Source organism: Cannabis sativa, chromosome 9 (genome assembly GCF_029168945.1).
Source record: "Cannabis sativa cultivar Pink pepper isolate KNU-18-1 chromosome 9, ASM2916894v1, whole genome shotgun sequence".
NCBI lineage: Eukaryota > Viridiplantae > Streptophyta > Magnoliopsida > Rosales > Cannabaceae > Cannabis > Cannabis sativa.
Genome location: NC_083609.1, coordinates 1,774,230 through 1,798,749, shown reverse-complemented (window position 1 = coordinate 1,798,749; position 24,520 = coordinate 1,774,230). Strand labels below are relative to the sequence as shown.

Genomic DNA, 24,520 nt, shown 5'->3' with positions numbered 1-24,520 from the left:
ACTCTCAGTGTAAATAAATACTTAAATTTAATTTTTGGCAGTAATAATACCTAAATTATATTTTTAGAACTCTGTAAATAACTAACCGTTAAATGTTACTATATTTTAAAATAGAGTGATATGTAATTACTAGGATTGTAATTACACTACCTAGCTAGTAATTACATAATTTATTATCAAACACATTCTTAACTCATTTGCCAAACATAAAAATAAGAATTCATATGTAAATATTACTTAATATCTAAATACACATTGTATTTTAAAATAAGTATAATTACTACCTTAATAATTACAGAGTTATTCCACCATATATCAAAGATTCAAATGCAAAAAACTATTTGGGAGCCTCTTGACACCAATAACTAAGAGTGGACATGATACAATCCAATCTAATTATAAAAAATTAAATTTGAATTAGATTTTTGAAATCTAATTAAATTGGACCAGACGATAATTTTCTACATTTAATTACTAATTTGATTGAATTAGATTACGAGAAAAATATTAGATCACAGATGTCCAACTCTACTAATAGCTACGCATCTTTTTTAATATATATAAATTAATAAATATTTTTAAAACAAAGATTATTTCACAAACTCACAAAAAAAATTACAAAAAAAAAAATTGTACAAATTTTAATTTTTTTTTACGATTTTTATAGTTTTATTTACAAAATATACAGTCATTTAATATATTTTTATATTATACTCTTATTAATTTTTTATTATTTGTATTTATTGTTTTGATATTATTTGTATGTTATTTTTCTATTACATTTATATAATTTTCTTGTTATTTTCGTATTATTTTTATACAATACCGTAAAAATATAAAAAAATTAATTTAAATGTACAATTATAAAATTTTTACAAAAAGATATTTTTCACCATAAGTAGCACCCCATAATTAATTAGTAATATTCTTTAAAAATTATTTTTCAAAAATATAAATCTCAATACTTAATTACCCAGTAATAATATGATAGTAGGATACCAAAAACATAGTAGTGATTTTATTTTTTTTTAGCAATTCTCATTTTATTCCTTTAAAATAAGAGATCGTACCACCAGAGTCTTTCTGACACGCACGAGATTAAAACGCACCGTTTTGTCTTTCATCCTCAATACATTTTCTTCTTCAGTTCACACCTTTATATCTTAAGAAAAATCAAATCAAATCTGTAATATAATAAAAGCCAAAATCCAAAAAAATGATCTGATATAAAAGACAGAGTCTCAGAAATTTACGACACAATTCATTTCCAACCATTTTCATATTCTTCTTCTTCTCTCTCAAAACCCTAGCAGAGCTTCTCACTTCTCTACCTTCCTTCAACCAATACTATTATTGCCGCTGCTGCTGCTGATTTCTTCACTCTCCTCCTTTCTCGGTAACGGTACGGTCTCCGATTACTTTTCTCTTTCGTTATCTATCAGGAAAATGCTGACAAGTTTTCTTGAACGATTGCCAAATCCGTGTTTATTATTTTTTATTGGAGATTTTTTAGGATCGTAGTGTACCGCTGGTTATTAATCATATGAGCTGATGTTAAATGCTTCTTTAACGTTTTTTTTTTTTGAGTGTAATCGGATGTTTGGTGATTCTTATTATTGTTTGTGGATTGCGTCATTTGAGTACGTTGTGATACACGTATTTCAGTACGTTGAGATAGAAGTGGTTATTTGGATCCTAGGAAATTCATTTGTTATTGATATTTAATTATATATATATTTGGTTTATGATTGATTTGACTATTCGTTTACGGTGGTTTTTATTGTTGAATTAGACTGATTTGATTTTAGATGTAGTGATGCAATGATTCTTTGTGTTATTATTTGGCTGTTAATGTTTCTTACCAGCCTAACAGAGTAATTTGTTGTTTTCTGGATCGTCTATAATGTTTTTCTTTTTTGCTCTTGTGGATTTGCTGTATAAAGATGGCAAGAAAGATGCTAATCGATGGAGAAGTAAGTCAACCTAATGAGGAAGAAGCACACTACGATTTTGACTTGTTTGTTATTGGTGCTGGAAGTGGTGGTGTTCGTGCTTCTAGATTTTCAGCTAATTATGGAGCTAAGGTATATGAAATCCTAATCTGTGCTTCTTTTTATGGCTTCTTCTTGTTTTTGGTAATTTCCACTGTTCATTTGGATGTTTTCTTCAAGAGCTTCTTTGCGTGGGATGCTTTGAGGGACTTCTAATTGTTTGCAGGTTAATGTATTAGTTCATAATTTGTTAACAAAATAATAAAAGAAAGCAGCATCAAGTTTTTTGCTTAGTAGGATCTAGGAATCTTTGGTTGATTTTCTGCTTCTTTCCATTTATTTTTATTTATCTAATTGGTACACTTAATTGTTTCTTAGCTGTTGTCTAAGTTTGCTTGATTTCCTTAATCATGACTGTATCCTTAACTGGAAAAAGCATTTGATTGTTATCTTACTGATAATGGTTTTTCAAATCTATAGGTTGGTATATGTGAGCTTCCATTTCATCCCGTCAGTTCAGAAGTAATTGGAGGAGTTGGTGGAACGTGAGTACATAAAAACAGTCATTTCATTTGTTTATTTTATCCTTTTGGTAAATCATAGACCAGAGACTGTGACTTCTGAAACCAATGTAAGCTCATACTCATGACAATGATGACATCTATATCTCTTTTTTTTTTTTGAGCTTTGTAGATGTGTTATTCGTGGTTGTGTTCCCAAGAAGATTTTGGTGTATGGAGCAACTTTTGGAGGTGAAATTGAGGTGAGAAGGTCTCCTTAAACTTCTCTTTCTGTAGTCAATACATTATCATTTTAAGCGTTCATTAAATGTAACTGAAAAATAAAATTCATGTTTTCGTTAGTTAAGTTAGTGTAAAGAGTAAAGTGTAAATTATGAAATTATAGAATTGACATTCAAGCACCTACCAAAGGATATTTGAAGATTTTAGTCACTGATGTGTAATGTCATAAGCCCGTAAATACAACAGTTCTCGCATGAGCAGAGTATTGGCTGTGACGAAGAAAGCTTTGGCAATAGTTATGTTGTTATTAAAGATACAGTGTTGGAAATTTTGTTTGATGTAAAATAGAAAGAGAAAAGTGGTTTTAGCCACAAAACAGATTACAAGCTGTGACTAGAAAACATATAATAGCAGGTATGAATATTGGGAGTTGGTGGTCACTTTACTAAATGCAAATCAGTAAACGTCAATTTAGTTAACTATCTCATTCTAGTTTTGGTCAAATATTGGTGACTGTTAATTTTAATAAGCTGAAGTAACATTACATTCCTGAAAAGGATGCATTTCTTTGAACTACACAGTTTGCATGCCCAAAAGTGTGATGTGAAATTTCTAGATGCTTCTCACAATAGAGAAATTTTGTGCATTTTAGAGAGCATGATGTGCACATGATATGCACCTATTGTTCTGTTAATTTTAGTCGTCCTTAGTAAATGTTTGGGTTTCAATGTACAGGACGCAAGGAATTATGGATGGGAGGTGAATGAGAAAGTAGACTTTAACTGGAAGAAACTTTTGCATAAGAAGGTTGGTTTTTTTTTTCTTTTTCTTTTTTTGATAATTAACTAAACTTGTATAAATGGTAAAAATATGCAAGTACAATAGGAAATCAGAATGCAGTAGTTTACAACAAAAAACTTCAATCTCTAGCTAAATCAACAAATATAAATTCCTTAAAATCTTGTACCTTAAATAAACAAATACCTTCTCAATATCATATTTATTTCCATAGTTTGTGTAATTTTACTGTCATTTTTGTTATTTAATTTCTGGAAACTGCAGACTGAGGAAATACACAGGCTGAATGGGATATACAAGAGGTTATTGTCGAATGCTGGAGTAAAATTGTTTGAGGGAGAGGGGAAGCTAGTTGGACCTAATGAAGTTGAGGTGACTCAGCTGGATGGCACAAAATTGAGTTATTCAGCAAAACATATCTTGATTGCAACTGGAGGTAGGGCACAACGCCCTCCAATTCCTGGCCAGGTAAAATTCTGCATTTTTGGAGAAGTCTTTTTTTTTTTTTTAAATTATCCTTGGTGTGCCCTTTAATAATTCATAAGCTATTGATAACTTCTTATTCAGTTTTTGATTTTATATTGGCATTTAAAATATCTGTTATAACTTCATTTAAAACGTTAATGTTTCATGAAAGGGACATCTGTTAATGTTATATTGTTAGTAGTGCGTGTTCCCAGCCCAAAACAGGGCACTATAAGCTCTTATTTGTAATATAGTATTATTGGTAATAGTTCATTCCTGGTGTTTATTTCCATTGTAGTAAAGTACTGGAAATTATGAAAACAAGGGAATTTCTTATACATCTTTTTCGGTTAATATTTATCTTATTTGGGTTTTCCTTTGGGGATTCATCTTTTTTCAATTCTCAGTCCACATTCTATCTTATTTTCTTGGAAATTTTTGCAGTATGGAGATTTATCTTTATTATTTGAACTCTCTTTTCCCTTTCTTTTGCCAGGAATTCGGTATAACCTCAGATGAAGCACTGAGTTTAGAGGAGCTTCCCAAACGTGTTGTGGTGCTTGGAGGAGGGTTTGTTTCAATCCCTTTCTTTAAGCAATTCTTATTAACTGCTATGTGCACTCATCACCTCAAACAATTATCCTCTTGCCTTTTTTTTTTTCTTGTCTATTTAGGTACATTGCAGTTGAGTTTGCTTCAATATGGCGTGGGATGGGTGTTGCGGTCGACCTTTGCTTCAGGAGGGAACTTCCACTAAGGTATATTGATGTTGTCATTATTTTTGCATCTGGATTGCTTGGCTGTTGATTTTCAGATGAAAGGGGAATTTATAATGATTCAATGGTCCTTTGTGAAGGCTCAAGCTTCTCAGTCATAATTTTAATTTGAATCCAAAACTTAAATTTGCATATATTGGAACCTCAATAAATGAGACTTTAAAAACTGTAACTGTTATAAATGTCTAATTTAACTGTGGACCTTATTGTCTCCTGCTGTGTAACCAATAAAAATGGGAGAGGTAAAGTGCTGCTATAATCACTTAATTTGGCAGTGCTAACTCTTATACGGCCAAGTGCTTAGTTTGTGCAAATGTGGATAATATGTACATTTAATGTATTACAGTTTGAAAATTGTTTATAACTGCTTCGTACATTCATTTAACTAGCTTCAAGTTTGGTTTCTAATGCGAGTTTTGAAAATTTTCTTCTATAGAGGTTTCGATGATGAAATGAGGGCTGCAGTTGCAAGAAATCTAGAATCTAGGGGAGTTAATTTACATCCAAGGACAAATTTGACAGAGGTACAACTTTTATGTTCTGTATGGTTTGTGCAGAGCTGTCTTGAATTTGATTGTTTCTTATTTTCATGTGTATTGACTTTTCATTACTTTCTGATAAACGCTTACCTCCGTGAACACTTCTCTTTGTAAATTCAGGTGATAAAAACAGAGGACGGTATAAAAGCTATTACTGACCATGGTGAAGAGTTGATAGCTGATGCTGTATTGTTTGCCACTGGTATTTAACGAATCTGTCCTATATATGATGGTTTTATATTAGCTTTTGGGTTTGTTGTAACTATGCTGGATTAGTCAGAGAAGTTGGTGATTCTTGGTTTGTTAAACATAACTGTGTGTGCACATTTGTTAATTATATTTGGTCTTCATTTTGTTTTTTGTGAAGTATGATCCTTTTCACTTTGAAATTCTTCTTCACAACTTCCCCATTATTCCTTCTCGTAATTTTCACATCAGTTGCTCTCTCTTTATGTCTCTCTCTTACACACAAAAACACCGAGACATAAAGTTAAGGTGGGAGTTAATAATTAATTAAGTCACCTTAGTTTTAACATAGTGCAAATTGTCCATTGTTCTCAAAACAAGGAGCTACTACTTGCAAACATGAGGCCGATACTTGTGATATTTGTCGTTATTCATGACAGTATTATTTTGTTGACTATAGGTCGGGCTCCCAACACAAAGAGGCTGAATTTGGGTTCCGTTGGCGTCGAAATTGATAAAGTTGGAGCTATAAAGGTGACAAGGAAATGTTCACAATCATATACTCGACTAGATGTTGTCTTGAAAACGATAATGTATTAACATTGATCTCTGTTTCTTTTTTTTCTCTTCTAGGTGGATGAGTTCTCACAGACAAATATTCCTAGCATATGGGCTATTGGTGATGTTACAAACCGAGTAAATCTTACCCCTGTCGCCTTAATGGAGGGGACATGTTTTGCTGTATGTGTTCCCTTTCCACCTTTTCTTATTCCTTTTCCTCTAAATTATCTTCATCATGTGTGTCTTTCTTATTATATTTCTCTTCTTTTTCTTTGATAACCTATTATATTCTTTTCTTGATGTGTACAGAAAACTGTTTTTGGTGGGGAACCTACCAAAGCAGATTACCGAGATATCCCTTGTGCAGTGTTTAGGTAATTATTTTGTCCTTTTTTGTTTTTTTAACACAGATCACTAGTTATTTGTTACATTTGTGATTCACAGTTAGCTGATTCTGTTAAATATTTACCTTGGTACCAAAGCACTAGATGATAAATTATTTTCTTTTTATGAAAAACATAATTAAGTTAGATTGGTGGTTATAACTTATAACCTATTATTAAGTAGTAGCCTTTGTTATTTAGGACCCCCCCCCCCCCCCCCCCCCCCCCCCCCCCTCCCCCCTTTTTTTTTTATCATATTAGAAAGTTTAGAGTTGACATTGACCTAATGGTCCGTAGTAATGCTCCGTTATTCCCATGTTTGAGATTTCCAAAAGTGTTCTGGACATTTTTTGTGAATGATGAGCATCTGTGATCTGCTTATTTGCAGCATTCCGCCTCTTGCAACCGTAGGCCTCACTGAAGAGGAAGCAATCGAGCAGGCAGAGGGTGATATTTTGGTTTTCTCATCAAACTTCAATCCTATGAAGAACACAATTTCGGGGTAACTTGATATCGTATTGCTTTAAATATTTTCATAAATTATGACAATGATATTGGTTTATAATAAGCACATGCACATCTCTTTCCTTTTTTCCTTTTTCTCTTTTCTTCTATCTATGACCCTTGCTTTGAATTAAATAAGGTAACACAAATCTACCGGTATTACTTAAGTTACCAATTCATCGTAACCGAAAAGTGACCCTTTTTATATCTCAATTCTCAGGCTACAATTTCTTATACCAATCCAACCCCAATTGCTTTTTCTTAAAATGTTCTCGTAATACATGATGAAACTATAGCTTAGCTATACTTGTAAAGATCATTTTTTTTTTCTTAACTAATAATAATAATAAAAAGTAAGTTGTGTCTGATAGTTGGCATTGGTTGATAATTGTTTTGACAACTTTGTTATTGGAATTACCAACATATACCTTTTATCTCTGTATGTGTTATTGAATCAACATATATAATCTTTCTATTACTGCATTTATCAACTATTAACTTTTCCATAATTTTCTTTTCTTTTTAGACGACAAGAAAAGTCAGTTATGAAACTTGTTGTTGATGCTGAGAGTGATAGAGTTCTTGGAGCATCCATGTGTGGACCGGATGCTGCTGAAATTATGCAGGTATAGTTTCTTGCTCCATCCATCTTATATTCCATGGTCTCAACTCTCAACTTCAAAATATGTTCTACCATTGCAAGAACTTTAATTGTTGGTTCTTGGTTTTATCTCACAGGGCATTGGTATTGCACTCAAGTGTAACGCTACCAAAAAACAATTTGACAGCACGGTAATCCATTGATTATTATGTTCATACTCTTTATCTTTTTTTAGAATCTCTACTGAGAGCTTCCGATTAATTTCACAGGTGGGAATTCACCCCTCTGCTGCTGAGGAATTTGTAACCATGCGATCAGAATCGAGACGTGTTGCAGGTGCTAAGAAGCCGAAAACAAATCTGTAAGAGCAGAGAGGTGTTTCTTTCTTCATAATAATCAGGAAAGCAAAAAAGTGAAATATTTTTAATTAATTTTGCAGCGTAAGGTTTTTCTTTTTACTTATATCATAGGTGATGCTGCAAATGCATTATTATTCTCTTATTTGTTACCTCCATCATTTTTAATATTATCAGGTACTTGGAACCTTCAATTTTAAAATACGTAATTGTTTCACTTCTGTGATGATGATCTGTACATTCGAGTGAGACTTTTATTGTTTAACTTCTTCTTTCATATATTTTACAATTATATCAATTGTGTATATTTTTAATAAATACGATTTCCAGAGTATTTCTGTTTTTAAAAATAGGAGAATTAGCATTGAAAATATTAAAATTTGTACACACTGTATGTATAAGAGCATGAGCATCTTCTCAATGGAGATACAAATGCAAAATATGACTTAATTAAAAGTCTACTCTATTAGTGTGTTAACTTATGATGCAAAAATTTTACAGGATCAAAAGTGATTGAAGTTCATATCTCAATATAACATGATGTAAATTTGTATCATTATTATGTTATTTTTAACATTTTATTATTAAATTTTAGTTAAAATATTATTTTGTTTTTCCTTTATTAGATGACTTGTATTACTATATTATTATTTTTACATTTAACTTTGTATTATTATTATGTTTATTTGTATGGCAAGTCACTAAATTATATATGTTTTAGCAAGTTGGTATTCAAATTTTATTTTTTTGGCAAATTAGTCTTCAGTCCAAATTTTATATTTTGATAAATTAATATCCAAATTTTTATTTTTTTTAGAAACATTAAGTTTCCACTAGATATTGACATTGTTATTATTTATTTTACTTTAATTTATGTTTTTATGTTAAATTTAAATAATTTTATTTGTTTAATTTTAATGCTTTAAGAAAATTAATTATATTATTATTTTTTATTTATTATATTAATATTTTAATACTTTAATTTATTATATTCATATACATTAATAATAAGAAGAAAAAAATAAATAAATACTAACGGACACATATAATAGCTAAAGAGAATTTTAACTCCTCACATTTTTATATTTTAACATTTATAGTATATTTTATTGTTAATTTATGAATATGTAGTATTATAATTTTAATAAGAAAAAAAACAATTAAAAATGCTTAAATAATAACATTTTTTTTATACTATAAAAATAAGTTTTATGACAAATTTATGAAAATTTACATCGTTGATGCAAAATTTAAATAATCAATAAATATATATAATAAAAAATAATTAAAATTATAATACCACATATTTATAAATCAACAATAAAATATACTATAAATGTTAAAATATAAAAAAGTGAGGAGCTAAAATTCTATCTAGCTATTATATGTGTCGGCTAGTATTTATTTATTTTTTTTTCATCTTATTATTAATGTATATGAATATAATAAATTAAAATATTAAAATATTAATATTAATATAATAAATAAAAAAAATAATATAACTATTTTTCTCAAAGTATTAAAATTAAAAAAATAAAATTATTTGATTTAACACATAAATAATAAAAATGTCAATATCTAATAGTTGAAATTAATATTGCTAAAAAAATAAAAATTTGGAAATCAACTTACCAAAATATAAAGTTTGAAAACCAACTTTTCAGACATGTATAGTTTAAGAACCCAATAATCTTTATTATTATTTTATATTTTTTAATAAATTATTAAGTGAACATTAAATAACATATTAAATTTATAATTTATAATTATGCATTGAAATACAATAGTAAAAGTTAATATAAAAATATCACAAAATTACTTTTTGTAGTATAACTCAATTTTTATATCTCATTAAAGATGGTCTAATTTAAACATCTAAACTTTTTTTTACAGATAAAGTACTTTCCTGTTAGAAAAGGTAGGCATTATTTGACACTTAACAATGGTAGTAATATAAGTGTGTATTTTTACTCGTCCCACGTCCAGACTCCGACTGCAACCCCAAATGTTGGATCCCAACCCAAACCTTGTCGCAGTGTTGAACATAGACCACTTTTGTTAGATCCTGACCACAGACCCCAGCTTGATCACAAACCCAAAACCTCAGCCTAAACCAAGACTGCAAACACTGGACCATATTTAAATCGGGACTCCAGCCCCAATCTTGACTATGGACCTCGACCAAATGTTAAAACCCCGCCTTCAATCCCAATTTTGCACCCAACCCTTTTCTGATCCTAAACCCAACCCCGGACCTTGAATCCCGGCCCAATCCCCTAATCCCAAACACTGACCTAGACCACATTTCGAACCCTAGCTTGGACCTTAGACACCAGACCCCAAAGTCTAAACCTTAGACATCAGAACCTAGTTCTTAAATATATAATATAAGAGATACAAACTTTGTTTTTTTTTTTTTTTGCATAATATAATATAATAAAATCTATGGATATACTTATTAATACAATACAATCAAATAATGTTTAACTTATTTAATACACTATACACGGTATGCGAAACGAACTCCTTGGTTTTTGGTTTTTTTTTTTTTAAAAAAAAAAATTAATAAAAATAAATCTCATATTGGCGGTATATAAAAGGAGTTGCGGAAACATCAAATGTACATACTATTGTGGACAATGTCCCACATGGAATAAATGGTAGAGAATTGAGCCATATATAAGAACATGGGCTACTCCACTCATTGCCAATTGGTTTTGAGATGGAACCCATCTCAACACATACAAGTGTCTGCCCTTAATCTGAATAAAACAATATTTTTCACCCTACATCTACACAAATATACGATGGATGGATGGAACTCTCACTAAGAAACATATATAAATATATATATATATATAATAACTAATTAAAAAGTACATCTCAATTTTTGTGTTTTTCTAAGCATTACACTACGATAATTTAAACCAAAATGCATGGTTATTTTTTCTTTTATTTCTGAAAAATTAAAGAACAATTATAAAGAAGAAGATCACCTTCACTACCTTACTCAGAGTTACTGATGGCTTAATTGCATTATGAGTAATAATCCTCGTAATATGCTCACGTCAAAGATATACACATCATTGTTTCGTATATTTCTGTTTGTCCAGTTCTATCAAAGAAAAAAAGAAAAACACTCGACAATTTTATTTCAAAAAAAGACTAAATGATATGTGACACAAAATATGTACCAAAACACTCAGTGACATGACCAATCTCATCTGATTAAGGATATTAAGAAGTAATCTATGTTCTGATTAGTATGCAGTGAAATATACAACACAGTTATTAATACCTTATTATACCACTGTCTTTCCGTCGCATACATCGCAAATTGAATACCCAAGCCCATCACAATATGGACATTTTGCATCCTCCTCACCCACCCATTCCAAGAACTGCATAGTCAAATCAAAACATTACATGTATCCCAGACAAAAGTTGAATTTATTTAGATAAATAACAACATAAGTACCACTGTAATTTTTTTCTAATTTCGTTAGTATAAATTTATTATTTTAAACAGGACACATATAAAACTCAGATTGTAGATTATTGAGTTTTAGACAAAAATATATAGTATCAGTTACTTTCAAATGTTCTTTTAATAAATTCAAAACGAAATTTACCGACAAAACTGAAAGAAAATTACAATTTTATAAATATTGAGTACTTATACTGTTATTTAGCAGATTTATTTATATATCTCATAGAATTCTCACCTGAGGTTCAATATTTGGCTCCCCTGTTCCATCACATTCTGCAACAATACGAGAAAGCTAGTTCTAAGTTTTTATCCCCATAACATTGATATATACTGATATCATTATAAGTTGATAAAGGTTTTATAAAGACAAAGGGAAAACAAGAAATATGTACCTAAACACAATAAACGACCTTCCCCACGGCAAGTGAGACACTTGGTTGTTGTTGTTGTTGTTGCTTCCTTTGTCTTGCTCTCATCACCCTTTTTATTAATGCCAACAAGTCTAGAAGAATCTTCCCAACGGTTTTCTCCAAGAAGAAAAACTCGGTGTTTGGATAAGCCTGCTTTGCTAATGCCTTCTTCTTTCACTACTGTTTGCTGAATGTTTGAAACTTCTGTTACAGATGAAACTGGAGCTCCATTTTCACCTTCCTAGAATGTGTATGAAAAAAAAAATCCAGTTAGGAGTTTAATAGAATTCTATTGCTCCCCTTGAAACTAATAATGAAGGCTGACACTATAGTGTTGTTAAAGCAAGGCTTATATTAGGCATTAAGGCAAACAACGATAAGGGTATATTTAAAACTTCAAAAACAATGATGGAACTAGTCTATTCTTATCAATATCAGGTTGGAAAGTCACACAAGAACACTGTGTAAAACTGTTAGGCCCTAGAATAATATGGTGTACTAGAATATAGTGAATAAAAAGGGTAAATGAGTCTTTGTTAGGAGGGTAGTTTTAAGTGAGGAATTACTATATTTAGGTGAGTAAGAGAATGGAGTGGGAGAGGCCTAAGGGCTCCCATTAGTTTGGCTACTGTTCTACTGTTGTGTCTGTGTGTGTTTTGCTACTGGTTTGGTTGATCGAAACAGTGTCTTATCAAACTGCAGAGTAGCTTCAATTGTGATTTTTATATGTGGGTTTGTATTGGATACAGTTTTCCGAGAAATTATTGTTCTACTTCTACATACCAGTGTTTTTGAGATGTTGAAATTAAAGCTTAGCATCTATGACCATGTCCTTTCAAGAAGCTTAGAGTGTGTTTACTTTAAGTACACATTTGTACCTTTTGGAGACAATGTTATGGAAACAGACCTTTGGTAGAGCATAAATGTTTGACTCAAGAGGACCTTGAATTATCTCCTCATAAAGTCTCTCAAGAAGTTCTTCAGTCATAATCCCATCTTCAGGAGCACCAAAAGTGGACTGTCACGCAAAAGCACGAATGAACTGATTAATGCCCATTTCATCTACATTGGAGCTATTCCATAGCTTCTTTTTTATTAAGATTAGATTTATTATCACTACTTCAAGGTGTTCAAAAAGTAGCCACATATAAGAAACTTGATACTTACTTGCCAAGTCTTCACAGCTCGTTCAGTTCCAGTTGAAAAGCTTGAAAATTCAATTTCTTCTTCACCAGAGTAAAATCCTAATTTTCCCAATGCTTCCTGTCATCGTTTCATGTTTAAGAATAAAATCAAGTCAAATTCAAGATTAATACACCTGAACTCAAATTGTGTCCATGTATGTCTATATATAAGGCCATTGGACTAAAATTTAATGGTTTAACATTTTTGAAATTAATATTTATTGTTATTTTTGTAGTAACCATTAATAGTAATATCCAGTGTAATTTTTCTTTTGATTAAAGCATCTCTAATCATACTCTCTAAACATATTCTTTAAATAAAATAGGGAGTGAATTCTAAAAAAAATGAGCTCCAACATTAAAAGAATAGCTGGATAGGGAGTTTTCTAAATGTAGGGAGCTCCCTATTTTTTCGCTAAATTTTTTTAATATTATTTTAATAGAAAACTATTACCTTAAAGTATTATTAAAAAAATCAAATGCTAACTAAAGTAGAAAACATAGTTAGAGTAAGAATAATAAAAAATGATTCTCTATTCTAACTTTTTAGCTATTTTAATTAAAATTTAGATAAAAAAAAATAGAGAGTATCATTGTAGATGCTCTTAAATAGTTAAAGTAAACATAGAAATTCAAAAAAAAAATAATAGCTAAAGTAAACTTAGAAATTCAAAATTTACTTTTATTATTCAATATTAGATATTAGATTTTAATATTTCAAAAATTAATGAATTGTTAAATTTATTTAGTAAGCATATAGTTTCTTAGGTAAGGTATTATTTTGCATTTACCGTAGGAGCGTTTCATTTTTTTAGCACCAAGAGAAAATATATGACCGTATACACTATAATTATAGTAATTATTTTTATTTTTTTTAAATAATTTTCTGTAAAAAAATAAAGTTTAAAATAATCACTTGCATAATTATAAAATAAAATATACAATTAACTATTTAAATTATATTTTTGCCGCCTTAATTTACTTAAATTTCCCGGCAGAATACCTAATGCAAACCGTCATATACAAAACTTGGTTTGCAATTTCTTATTGGTCTACATATTATGTGTATATAGAACACTAATATTTCTCTATATACATACAATTATAAATGTCGAGCATCTCAATATTCCTATAAATATAAATATTAAAAGCTATATCTATACATGAACACGAAGATTTAAGCACAGATATATTTTTTAAAAATTAATCAAAAAAATAATAAAAAATAAATAAATTAATTGATTAAACACTCGCCTTTCTAATTTGATTTCAGATTGCAAAAGCAGACCTGCATAGCTTGAACTTCTTCTCCTTCCGATCCAATTCTCAACGTACTCCTCTTCTTCTTCTTCTCCTTCTCCTTCGCTTCCTCCGAAACCCTAACCACTCGTTCCACCACCACCACCTCCTTCTCTTCCTCCGGTATCTTACTCTCCTCCAACACCATCGGAGTCGAACTCGATCCGTTCTCCGCGATCCGATTCTTCTCCTTCAAAATCTGAAGCAGACCAGCAATACTAGCGATAGTCTCAGACACCTCAGCTCCAGCCTGAACCGACTTCTGCTGTTGCAGAGCTTGAATTTGGATTTCGAGCTCAGCGATACGGCGGAGGAGCGAATCGCGCTCGCGAGCCCAGCGCTGCTCTTCCCGGAGCCACCGCTGTTCTTCACGAATCCATCTTTGCTCTTCTCGCACCCAAAACGATTCTTGTCTCTCGAACTGTGAGGAATCGGAGGCGAAGCAGAGTAAGGATTTGGAGGTTAGAGATTTTGTGAAGGAAGGAAATGTGGAAGCGAAGAGATTCTGAGGCTTGATGTAAATTCTAGGGTTTAGAAAGATTGGGAGAGAGGAAGAAGACATTGGAGGAGTCTTCGAGATTTTCTTTCTGGGTTTTGAGTTTTTAGATAAGCTAAGAAAAAAAAGGAAGAAGAAAGAGATATTTATTTGGTTCGAAACTCAAACCACACGTTTTGAGCATGTGGCGGGAACGTATATTTAATGGGCCTGATATGGTTTGGGCTTTACTTGGGCTTATTATACTTGATGGTATTTTTTCAGAAAATACAAATTTTATTGGTTTTTATAATTTTTGTGCAAAAAATATGATTTTTTTTTTCTCTAAAAAGTTATTTTATGAGAAAAATTGAAGAAAATGTTGAAAAAAATTGGAAAATTAGGTAAGGGTAACCAAGTACTCTTAGAGTAAGGTAACCATTTACTTTATACTGTTTTTTCAAAAATGGAAAAAAAAAATCATTTTTTCACAAATTTATATCTAAAGAATCATAAAAATAAAATCCCTTATGAAAAATGGGAATTTTATATTTATGGCTTTTAAAGTATAATTTTTTTAAAAAATATGACTTTTTGTCAAAAAAAAAATATTTTGTGGGAAATTTTTTTTAAAAAAAAAGTTAAAAAAATATAAAGTAATTGATTCTCCTCCCTCTAGTTACTATAAGGATACATGGTTCTCATATTTTCTAACCTTATAATCCCATTTGCTTTTAAGAAGTTTATTAAAAATATATTTGGGCTTTGTAATAAGGCCCAATTTGAATGCAAATCATACTCAAAAAGTCACCTTTCCCATCTCCAATAGTAAAGGGATCCTTTTTCTTTTTCTTTCTGCAAGTAACTTTTCCCATTCTCAAAGCTAAAGCTCTAACTTCAGGGTAATCCAAAATCCAAATGCATCTTCTTTCTTTTCTTCTTCTTCTTCTTCTTCCTTTTATGATGTTAAGAAAGTGGGCTTTAAATTTTTAAAGATAATAATACTAACAAGTATGGAGTTGGTTGTAGGTGGTTTGGAAAATGGATGAGCTTTTGTCAAATGAGAGCTCAAATCGTAGTACTACATGCAATGAAGAAGGAGAGGAAGATGAAGAACTTTGTCCAATCTCAGGGAAGAATCCCTTTTTCAGTCTCTTTATGTCAAAGTCTAATCTCAACCCTAATTATCGTCTGGTTGGTATATATTTTTCCTTTTATATTATTTCATATTTTCATATTTAGCTCCTAAAAAAATTTGAAGTAGACAACTTTTTTTTTAACTCTACTTTAGTTAGAAATTGTTATCTTTAAGAATTTTTTTTTAATTTAAATTTTTAATACAACTATTTTAATATAATAAAATTAGTAGGGTTTTTTATTAAAATATAATTAAAGTATGTTTGAAATTACTTTCAGTCTGAATACAGAGAGGTGCATTGATAGTCCACCTGATATTACATTTGTCTATATTTATGTTTTGGGTAACTTTTGACAAGTTTAAGTGTAATTCAAATTGTAGATAAATCCTTATATTTAATTTTTTACAATAATAATAAATATATTATATTTCAAGAACTTTCCTTACTACATAGGCATTAAGTGTTAAGGTAATGGCCTCGTGATAATCTCTAGTTACTCAAGATCATTAAATTTTATTTTTTATTTAAAAATAATTTTAAATATATCAATAAAAAAAATGACATATGACACGTAAATAATAACTTGACACTCAACAATCAAGTAACTACAGAAATTTTAAAAATATAACTTAAATATTATTGTCAAAAATTAAATTTAAGTATTTATCTGCAACTGAGAGTATTTAGGCTGTAAATTACTCTTATGTTTATATGATCAAAGAAGGGTTTTTTTATTTTGTTTGGAAAATGTGATGATAACAATAATAGGTACTTCCAGCAAAAATTCATCCAGTATTACCTTCACTTATCATCCCAGCTGTTCTTACATACAAGAGAAATAAGTGGACTATGTTGTTCAATGGAACAAGTCAGTTGCTCAAGAGATTTGATAACTCTTGGAAAAACTTTGCAGAGGACAACAAGTTAGAGATTAATGATGCTTGTGTTTTTGAACTTATAGAAAACAGCTCAACAAATCTTGTTTTCAAAGTTCAAATTCTCAGAGGTGATTTACCCACTGAACTTCTTCCTAAGATAATTGAAACTAAGATGGTTGGAACTGTGGAATCTCCCATTGTTATAGAGTAGTAGAGTGTAGTAATAATAGTAATAATAGTATTAATGTAGTAGTGTGTAATGTAATATGGGTTATGTGAAGTTTAGCTTTATAATGTAAAAGCTTATATGTTGATCTACTACTAGAACTTTTATATGAAATGGAAAAGAAAAGGAATGTTTATTCTAGAATTACTCGATGGAGTAGTTTGCATTTATTTATTTAGAACAAAATGTTTCAATAAACCTTAATGCTAAAATATTGTAACCTCTAACTAGAAGGCAAATATTAAATTAGCAGAATGAAAATGTTAAATTAGTAAAATAACCACACTTGAATTTACTAATTTTCAAGTAGCTAAACATGATTATTTTGCTAATAAAAAATTTCAAATAACTACTTTTACAAAATACAGATGTAAGTGGGTTCTGATTAATCGAATCCAATGAGGAAGGTAATGCTGTTTTTTTTTATTATTATTATTATAATTATTATCCAAAATTTGGAAAATACATATATAAATTATTGGAAACTAATAAACAAATACACAGATGATAAGAGAATCTCCTCATGGCCAAATAAATGCACAATATTATTTTTCATCTGCTAAGCACACAAATTCTTTCTCACCCAAGCTGACCAGTCCCAATGCTTTACATACCCAAAAAATAAAGACAAAGGAAAAAGTGGCTATTGAGAATCTCTCTAAAGAAAATACTTCTTTGATCTAGCCATTAATGTTTGGATGAGAAAACTCAGATTACCTAAGAACTACCTGTGTTTTAATCTCACAGAATTGGAAGAGGGTTTTTTTCAATATAAACATTGTAAATTGGACATAGGTAGTAGGCATATGGTCCAACGGTAATCCGATCTTTCTTTCTTTCGATTTAATCGAGCTTGACATTAGAATACAAAAGGGTATCTCTTGTGAGTGGCATATAGAAAAGGAAGTATACCTGCAAAAGATGAAAAAAAAAATGACAGTTTTAGCCAATATTTCAGAAGCAAAATATGGTTTGTTTTCGGGTTTTGTCTTGTCGACAATTCATTAGCTTTGTAATTATAAGAATAGGGTAGTTGTTGGTGTGTGTGCGTGTAATCTTACCCCTATGAGGGTTGAAATGAGAAGTATGATTCCTGTGATCCAAGCAAGGATCTTCCTAACCAACAACACTTCAATAATCAATTCACGGGGGACTTTGTTCTCTTCCAACAAACGCGCTGATCGCTGAGGAGCAAAACTCACATCCAGCAACTTGCTTGATTCCATAGAAGCTTCCCCGGAGCAAAAGATGACTCCGACAATTTGACCTGCCATTCATGAATTTTAGCTGAATGAAATCTGTGATCTCTATTACAACGGGTTCATATGCAATGCTGTTATCTAAAATGTTTACTCTGTGATCTTGAACTCAAACAATCAAAGGTGTGGCTAAATTTCCAGACTATATATCTGCATCACAAAATCAAGATAACTGACCTTTGTATGCATCTTGCAGTTCGTTGTATAGCTTGGACAATGTAGCGAGTAGTAACTCCATTCCATATTGAGCGGAACCCTCACTTCCTTGCTCTCGTAAAATCTGTTATTGCCATGTTAAAAGTATAAGAGAAAAAAAAAATTACATAAGAACCAAATAAAGCACATCTAACTATTCTTCGTGGTCATTGAGATGGATTCTCACATTACACAAAAAGAGATGAGCAAGATTTGACTTAGTTACAAATGTACAACTTCTAAACTAAACTCATCCCCGTACCACAATGGCCAACGGAAAACAACTGAGAAAAATTACTTCCATGTTTACATTGTTTGAAAATCTACTAGTTGATAGCCATGATACTTGTAACACAAATGAACATAAAGTTCATAGAAGAAAAAGCCAAAGCCAAAACCAGATAACAAGGAAAGTATTTGTGAAATTTCAATCCCGAAAAAGTCAGTTAGTTTAACATCATGCATAGCTATAGGCATGATTCCCAAGCCTTCTATCATAAAAATTTGATTATTAAATAAATCTTAAATGTAAAACTTTAGCCATTTCAACTAATTGGATTTATTCAGCAAAATACCAGAATCTACACAAATTACAAAGCACCCACCCAAACAATTAAATGAACAAATGCCACATCTATAATATTTGATTATAAGAAAATAAACACCTCCACTACCCCCACCCACACAAAAAAGAAAATGTTACCTTAATGCCATCAAAGGAACCAATCAACAACTCAGCCGGATTGCTTTTAACATGAGATAAGTCTTCATGCAGCTCCATTGCACTCCTTAAGTTACGGACAAGAGATAGAATACTAACAATAAATTCCCTGTCTGCTTTCTGCCAAAATGTTAATACAAAACATATCATCTTCACATATAAATGTTTCTTAAAATCAATTAAGGAAAAAGAAAAAAAAATTATAATGTCATTTGATTATTAATCGTTAGTGAGGAGTATCACCTTTGACATATGAAGCTTCACATTAGCACCATTGGCCAAAGGAATGATCAAATCTCCATTCAAAGTTTCTTCAGTATTGTAGATATAGGCCCCACCCATCCAAGATGCCTAAACAACATTCAGGATAAAAACAACATACTTGTCATGTAAGTGCACAGTGGAAATGAAATAGGACATGGAAATAGAACTGTCTCAGTATGAGACATCAACTCACAAAAATGCTAATTTCTTTGTCGGTAAGATCAGTGAATGGCTCATCCAAAGAAACTACAGAAACTTCATCTTCAGCTGCATCAAATAAGGAATCATAAGAAATTCCAACACATTACCGAACAGAGTCAAACATTCATACAAAAAAATATAAAATTAACTACCTGGAAGTTGAATTTCAGTTTTCTCTGACCCGAACACAATCTTGCTACTAAGAATATTGCCAGAGATGGCATTATCTTTTGCCAATAGTTCAGAATCTGCATGCATAAGACAATTCACTTCAATACTAGTTCCCGAATAATAAAAGAGATTAAATTTTCATTAAAGTTAAGTGCATAGACCATCAACTCCTCTAACTTCCAGCATGAAAACAGCACGAGGCCGATTGAATGGATTCGGGACGAGTATTTGATTCAACTGCCAGACGAATAAAAGGAAAATATCACGAACCAAGTCTTACAATCTAAAAAACAAGGAGTAACTAGAAAATGTATTTCCTACTACAGTAAAACCTTAGATGAGCTAGCTTCTGAAAGAGTAGAAGGTGGTGCAAATCCAAGCAAGACTGATACCGCAGCACCAGCTTCTGTGTCCAAAATCAAATCTGGCTGCAAGAACACAAAATTGGAGAAAATCATTAAAGCAATAAAAAAGATATATAACTGGAGAATAATCATTTAATTCATCATTGTTGAATTCATGCAATTACAGTAACAAAAACATAGATATCAAACAACAATACAACAGTGAAAATAAGGGAGTGAAAAACTCAATAATTAGTGTCAGTTCAGACTCCATAGAAATCCAAACCTACTTTTAAATCTGCTCTATAAACCTTAATCTAGAACAAAGCACATAAATACAAGCACTAACATTGAATATCAAACAAAATCTCCTAAAACAAGTAGAATCAGTTCAAGAATTCTTGATATTCAAATTACATAATCAACAAAGAAAAATCATAATTACAGATAAAAATTATCAAATTGAATCCGTATTGGCACTACACTAATTATAAATTTGATGAAATGAAGCAATCGCGGAGAATTACCTTGACTAAATCGTCCGATGCTTTACGAAAAAACTGATTAGAAGAACTATCAATGAAGAAAACAGATCCAGTAGTTTCGGCCTAAATCAAAAATCCAAAACAAGAAATTGTCAGATCGAGTATCTACAACATATAACAGAGTATCTAATCAAATAGAAAGATAAAAAGAGAGATACAAACCCTAGATTGAGCACAGATAAGCGACAAGATGAGTAGGAGGTAGAATCTGTGGAACTCCATCGAAGAGAAAGAGAGAGAGAAATGGGTCGTTTTCTGATCTATGGCTATGCTCGACGAGTTAAGGACGAGTCAGAAATTTCTTTAACGATTCCAATAGAGGAAGAAAACGACAATTTGCAGTGAAACGACGTCGTAATGGGAGAAATCGAAAACGACAAGAGGAGCACTGATTGACGACGTCGTTTTCGGATTGTGGGCTAATGGTATACATGGGTTGTTGGAAATTCTTGGGCCTAATTTTGGAATACCACTTTATTTTGTTCTAAATGCAATTGTTTTTTGATTAAAGATTTATACCATTTTTATGCGGGATAATTTAACAAATACACAAAAACAACAAAAAAAATTACAAAAATACGGTTTCACGGAATTTTAAACATTTTTACAGTTTTTTTTGTTTTATTTACAGAAAATACGGTCATTTTATGTTGTTATCTTGTTAATTTGTTGTTGATTTTTTATAATATGTATGTTATTTTTTGTTATTATTTTGATGTTATTTAAATGTTATTTTCATGTTACTTTTATGTAATTTTCCTGTTGTTTTCATGCTATTTCTATGGAAAACCCTAAAAATGTAAAAAAAAAAAAAAAAAATTAAACGTAAAAATGTAATGTTTTTACAAAAAATGGTGCCTTGTATAATTATTCCTTTTAACAAGTGAGACTAATCTCAAATTAATGTAAAGTTACATTAAGTTTGTGTATAATTTATAGGAAGATTATTTACACATTTTTTTTATGAGCATTGTTATTAGTGTCTAACACTTTTTATAAGTGGTGTTTTACGATTAGTTAGTGATATTTTCTAAGTTATATGAGATTCAATACATAATTACACTAATAACAGTATAACACCGAGATACATAATTACGATTAGGTAATGTTTTACGATTAGTTAGTGATATTTTCTAAATTATACGAGATTCAATACATATTTTCTAAGCACTAATACTGCATTTCTCTTTCTTTATATTCTCAACTGAAGTCTCAACCTATCATGTCATTAATTCCTTAGGTTTCAGATGTTGAGTACAGTATCAATTGTGAAACGCGCATTGGTTGTTGAATGGCTTTTATTATTTCTGTAAATTAATTTACTGTCTATCTGCTTTTTGCATGTCCACGCCACCATTTTCCTTTTCTTTTTCTTTTGAAAAATGACCAAAATTTCTAAATTGTTTGGATGATGAACTGAACTAATATATGCAAGAGTATCATGTTATATATATGCAAGTTTGCTCATAAAGTATAGTTAGTGGTTAACTGATCCAATCTAATTACAATCGACCAATTTAATTATAATTAATTGTCAAATATTTGATATCTAATTATAATTAGATTAGTTTGAATATTATTTTTGAATATTCAATTGAATCATGTTGGTTTGGTTCTCGAAAAATTCAATACATCCAATATTTAATCTAATTCATTAGTATTTCAAATTATTTTAGATGAATAATTAAATTTCATGTTATTATACTTAAAATATATTTATTTATATGAAAATCAGAATTAACTTTTTTATTTTTTTGGATTACATTTGAATAAATAATAAATCTAAAAAATTAGATGAATCACATCTGATTTAAAAAATATTAGATCTAAAATATTAAATAAAGTTGAATCAATGCAATAGATTTTTTATAGATAAAATATATTTATTAGATAGAACCAATCTAATTAGACATTAGATCAATCAGACAAATAAAATTAATTGGATCAAATTTTAAAGTAAAACTTAATATCGAATATATAGTTTGATAAGTCTAAAAATTAGATGTAATTCGATGAACATATAAGTGGTAAAAAAAGGTACATGCATAAAAGTAAAATATATACGTGCATGTTAAACTTATAAAGCATTTTGAATATTGTATGAGATTATCAAAACGAAAAGAAGAGAAGAAAACTATAGAATAATAACAAACAATATTATTTATAGTAGTAATGAGAACATAACAAGTTTACAGTACAATGCCATTGTAGCTAGGTAGGAGAGGAACACTAAAAATGTTCCCTAAAATTCAAAAGGACAGATCTTGACATTGAAAAAGTGATCACTTCTCACCAATATATATATATTGCATGCATGCATATTTGAGCTCTATAATAACTACTACTAATAATAAACAAGCTATATATATATATATAGGTTCAATAAGTAGATAATTAAAGAATGAACCTAAAAGACTATATATAAATATAATTTATATATAAATATTAACATCAGTGGCCACCACCACCAATACCACCTCCACCACCAAAACCACCCCCACCACCAACACCTCCTCCAGCTCCAAATCCTCCTCCGCCACCAAAACCACCACCTCCTCCAACACCACCACCAAATCCTCCACCCCCACCTGCACCACCGCCACCGCCTATCCCACCACCCCCACCAAGCCCACCGCCCCCACCTAGCCCACCGCCACCTCCAAGCCCACCCCCTTGTCCTCCTCCAATCCCACCACCACCTCCAAGCCCACCACCATGTCCTCCTCCAAGCCCACCACCCCCACCAAGCCCACCACCATGTCCTCCTCCAAGCCCACCCCCTTGTCCTCCTCCAATCCCACCACCACCTCCAAGCCCACCACCATGTCCTCCTCCAAGCCCACCACCCCCACCAAGCCCACCACCATGTCCTCCTCCAAGCCCACCACCCCCACCAAGCCCACCACCACCACCATGCCCTAAACCACCACCTCCACCAAGCCCACCTCCTTTACCAAGCCCACCACCATGTCCCAAACCACCACCTCCACCAAGCCCACCTCCTTTACCAAGCCCACCACCATGTCCCAAACCACCACCTCCACCAAGCCCACCTCCACCCCCAAGCCCACCACCTCCACCAAGCCCACCTCCACCCCCAAGCCCACCACCTCCACCAAGCCCACCACCACCCCCAAGTCCACCACCTCCCCCAAGACCACCACCACCACCAAGTCCACCTCCACCACCTAAACCACCACCCCCACCAAGTCCACCGCCGCCGCCAAGTCCGCCGCCAATTCCATGCCTAAAAGGTTTGTGAAGAAGAGGAGGTTTCAAACGTGGTCTCAATGGACGAGGCTTAATAAAAAGTGGACGAGGGAACAAATGCTTATCCTCTTTATCATGATCAACCTTGTTATTATTATTATTATCATCGGCTACAACTAATATTAAGCCACAAACAAGAAAAATGCACAAGAAATATGAAACAACAACAACCCTCATTCTAGCTCGTTTTATGAGAAGAACACTATATGATTTTGAGATATATGAACTGATCACTAGGTGTGAACAAGTATATAGTAGTAGTAGTAGTGGTGCAACAAAAGGAGTGGCAATATTTATATTAGGGCTAAGTTAAATTAAAAATTGTAACAATAATTAATGTGTATATATATTATATAGTGACCCAACTGTCACGTTTGGATGTAGTAAATGAGGTTCATCTGTCATTTGGCAGATAATTTATTCCTGCCCAACTGCCAACGTAGTCTAAGCCTCTTGCATTAGATTTTGATTTTTGACTTTCTAGTCCTCTTTTTTCCACGTCTCTTTTTTTTTTTTTTTTTTTTTAGAATTGTTAGAAAATATGGT

The 24,520-nt window shown here is 31.3% G+C and overlaps 5 protein-coding genes across 7 annotated transcripts; 2 read left to right on the top strand and 3 right to left on the bottom strand.

Annotated features, from left to right (window-relative positions):
* The first annotated feature begins 1,088 nt into the window (after window positions 1–1,088).
* Window positions 1,089–8,237, top strand: LOC115723018 (glutathione reductase, chloroplastic). Its single transcript, XM_030652414.2, has 17 exons — window positions 1,089–1,402; window positions 1,944–2,084; window positions 2,472–2,536; window positions 2,685–2,754; window positions 3,470–3,541; window positions 3,797–4,000; window positions 4,494–4,567; window positions 4,672–4,755; window positions 5,210–5,297; window positions 5,433–5,514; window positions 5,959–6,032; window positions 6,132–6,239; window positions 6,369–6,433; window positions 6,831–6,944; window positions 7,473–7,572; window positions 7,685–7,738; window positions 7,817–8,237. Exons 2-17 carry the CDS (start codon window positions 1,944–1,946, stop codon window positions 7,910–7,912), a joined length of 1,491 nt encoding a protein of 496 aa, XP_030508274.2. The 5' UTR covers window positions 1,089–1,402; the 3' UTR covers window positions 7,913–8,237.
* Window positions 8,238–10,305: 2,068 nt separating this feature from the next.
* LOC115723019 (protein disulfide isomerase pTAC5, chloroplastic) lies at window positions 10,306–14,993 on the bottom strand. 2 transcript variants are annotated; one of them, XM_030652416.2, is made up of 7 exons: window positions 14,276–14,992; window positions 12,971–13,066; window positions 12,711–12,821; window positions 11,786–12,044; window positions 11,629–11,666; window positions 11,202–11,304; window positions 10,306–11,018 (listed from the first exon to the last, which is right to left on the bottom strand). In XM_030652416.2, exons 1-6 carry the CDS (start codon window positions 14,846–14,848, stop codon window positions 11,206–11,208), a joined length of 1,176 nt encoding a protein of 391 aa, XP_030508276.2. In that variant the 5' UTR covers window positions 14,849–14,992; the 3' UTR covers window positions 10,306–11,018; window positions 11,202–11,205. The 2 variants fall into 2 exon arrangements, with proteins under 2 accessions (XP_030508276.2, XP_060959908.1); XM_061103925.1 differs by having other exon boundaries at window positions 10,914–11,304; window positions 14,276–14,993.
* A 472-nt stretch (window positions 14,994–15,465) lies between these two features.
* On the top strand, window positions 15,466–17,151 carry LOC115723020 (B3 domain-containing protein Os04g0386900). 2 transcript variants are annotated; one of them, XM_030652417.2, is made up of 3 exons: window positions 15,466–15,663; window positions 15,791–15,959; window positions 16,669–17,151. In XM_030652417.2, the coding sequence occupies exons 1-3, from the start codon at window positions 15,548–15,550 to the stop codon at window positions 16,987–16,989; spliced, it is 606 nt and encodes a 201-aa protein (XP_030508277.1). In that variant the 5' UTR covers window positions 15,466–15,547; the 3' UTR covers window positions 16,990–17,151. The 2 variants fall into 2 exon arrangements, with proteins under 2 accessions (XP_030508277.1, XP_030508278.1); XM_030652418.2 differs by having other exon boundaries at window positions 15,514–15,663; window positions 15,791–15,955.
* A 252-nt stretch (window positions 17,152–17,403) lies between these two features.
* Window positions 17,404–21,037, bottom strand: LOC115722544 (uncharacterized). Its single transcript, XM_030651784.2, has 11 exons — window positions 20,867–21,037; window positions 20,687–20,767; window positions 20,148–20,243; window positions 19,977–20,052; window positions 19,797–19,892; window positions 19,637–19,710; window positions 19,423–19,530; window positions 19,162–19,299; window positions 18,441–18,543; window positions 18,066–18,271; window positions 17,404–17,916 (listed from the first exon to the last, which is right to left on the bottom strand). The coding sequence occupies exons 1-11, from the start codon at window positions 20,924–20,926 to the stop codon at window positions 17,848–17,850; spliced, it is 1,107 nt and encodes a 368-aa protein (XP_030507644.2). The 5' UTR covers window positions 20,927–21,037; the 3' UTR covers window positions 17,404–17,847.
* Window positions 21,038–22,841: 1,804 nt separating this feature from the next.
* On the bottom strand, window positions 22,842–24,302 carry LOC115721976 (glycine-rich protein 23-like). The gene has a single exon (XM_061103926.1). It carries the CDS (start codon window positions 24,149–24,151, stop codon window positions 23,156–23,158), a length of 996 nt encoding a protein of 331 aa, XP_060959909.1. The 5' UTR covers window positions 24,152–24,302; the 3' UTR covers window positions 22,842–23,155.
* Between the last annotated feature and the right edge of the window lie 218 nt (window positions 24,303–24,520).

What these genes read in the sequence shown, in the direction of transcription:
- LOC115723019 (XM_061103925.1), bottom strand. Translation starts at nt 14,848, where the DNA reads ATGTCTTCTTCCTCTCTCCCAATCTTTCTAAACCCTAGAATTTACATC. An exon ending in AAGAAGTTCAAGCTATGCAG is followed by an intron (nt 13,067 to 14,275) that starts GTCTGCTTTTGC and finishes AAACGATGACAG; the next exon opens with GAAGCATTGGGAAAATTAGG. An exon ending in ACATTTATGCTCTACCAAAG is followed by an intron (nt 12,045 to 12,710) that starts GTCTGTTTCCAT and finishes TACACATTCTAG; the next exon opens with GAAGGTGAAAATGGAGCTCC.
- LOC115723018 (XM_030652414.2), top strand. Translation starts at nt 1,944, where the DNA reads ATGGCAAGAAAGATGCTAATCGATGGAGAAGTAAGTCAACCTAATGAG. An exon ending in TGGAGGGGACATGTTTTGCT is followed by an intron (nt 6,240 to 6,368) that starts GTATGTGTTCCC and finishes TGATGTGTACAG; the next exon opens with AAAACTGTTTTTGGTGGGGA. An exon ending in AAAAACAATTTGACAGCACG is followed by an intron (nt 7,739 to 7,816) that starts GTAATCCATTGA and finishes TTAATTTCACAG; the next exon opens with GTGGGAATTCACCCCTCTGC.
- LOC115721976 (XM_061103926.1), bottom strand. Translation starts at nt 24,151, where the DNA reads ATGAGGGTTGTTGTTGTTTCATATTTCTTGTGCATTTTTCTTGTTTGT.
- LOC115722544 (XM_030651784.2), bottom strand. Translation starts at nt 20,926, where the DNA reads ATGGAGTTCCACAGATTCTACCTCCTACTCATCTTGTCGCTTATCTGT. An exon ending in ACAAAGAAATTAGCATTTTT is followed by an intron (nt 19,531 to 19,636) that starts GTGAGTTGATGT and finishes AATGTTGTTTAG; the next exon opens with GCATCTTGGATGGGTGGGGC. An exon ending in TGAAGCTTCATATGTCAAAG is followed by an intron (nt 19,300 to 19,422) that starts GTGATACTCCTC and finishes ACATTTTGGCAG; the next exon opens with AAAGCAGACAGGGAATTTAT.
- LOC115723020 (XM_030652417.2), top strand. Translation starts at nt 15,548, where the DNA reads ATGCAAATCATACTCAAAAAGTCACCTTTCCCATCTCCAATAGTAAAG. An exon ending in GCTAAAGCTCTAACTTCAGG is followed by an intron (nt 15,664 to 15,790) that starts GTAATCCAAAAT and finishes AGTTGGTTGTAG; the next exon opens with GTGGTTTGGAAAATGGATGA. An exon ending in CCCTAATTATCGTCTGGTTG is followed by an intron (nt 15,960 to 16,668) that starts GTATATATTTTT and finishes TAACAATAATAG; the next exon opens with GTACTTCCAGCAAAAATTCA.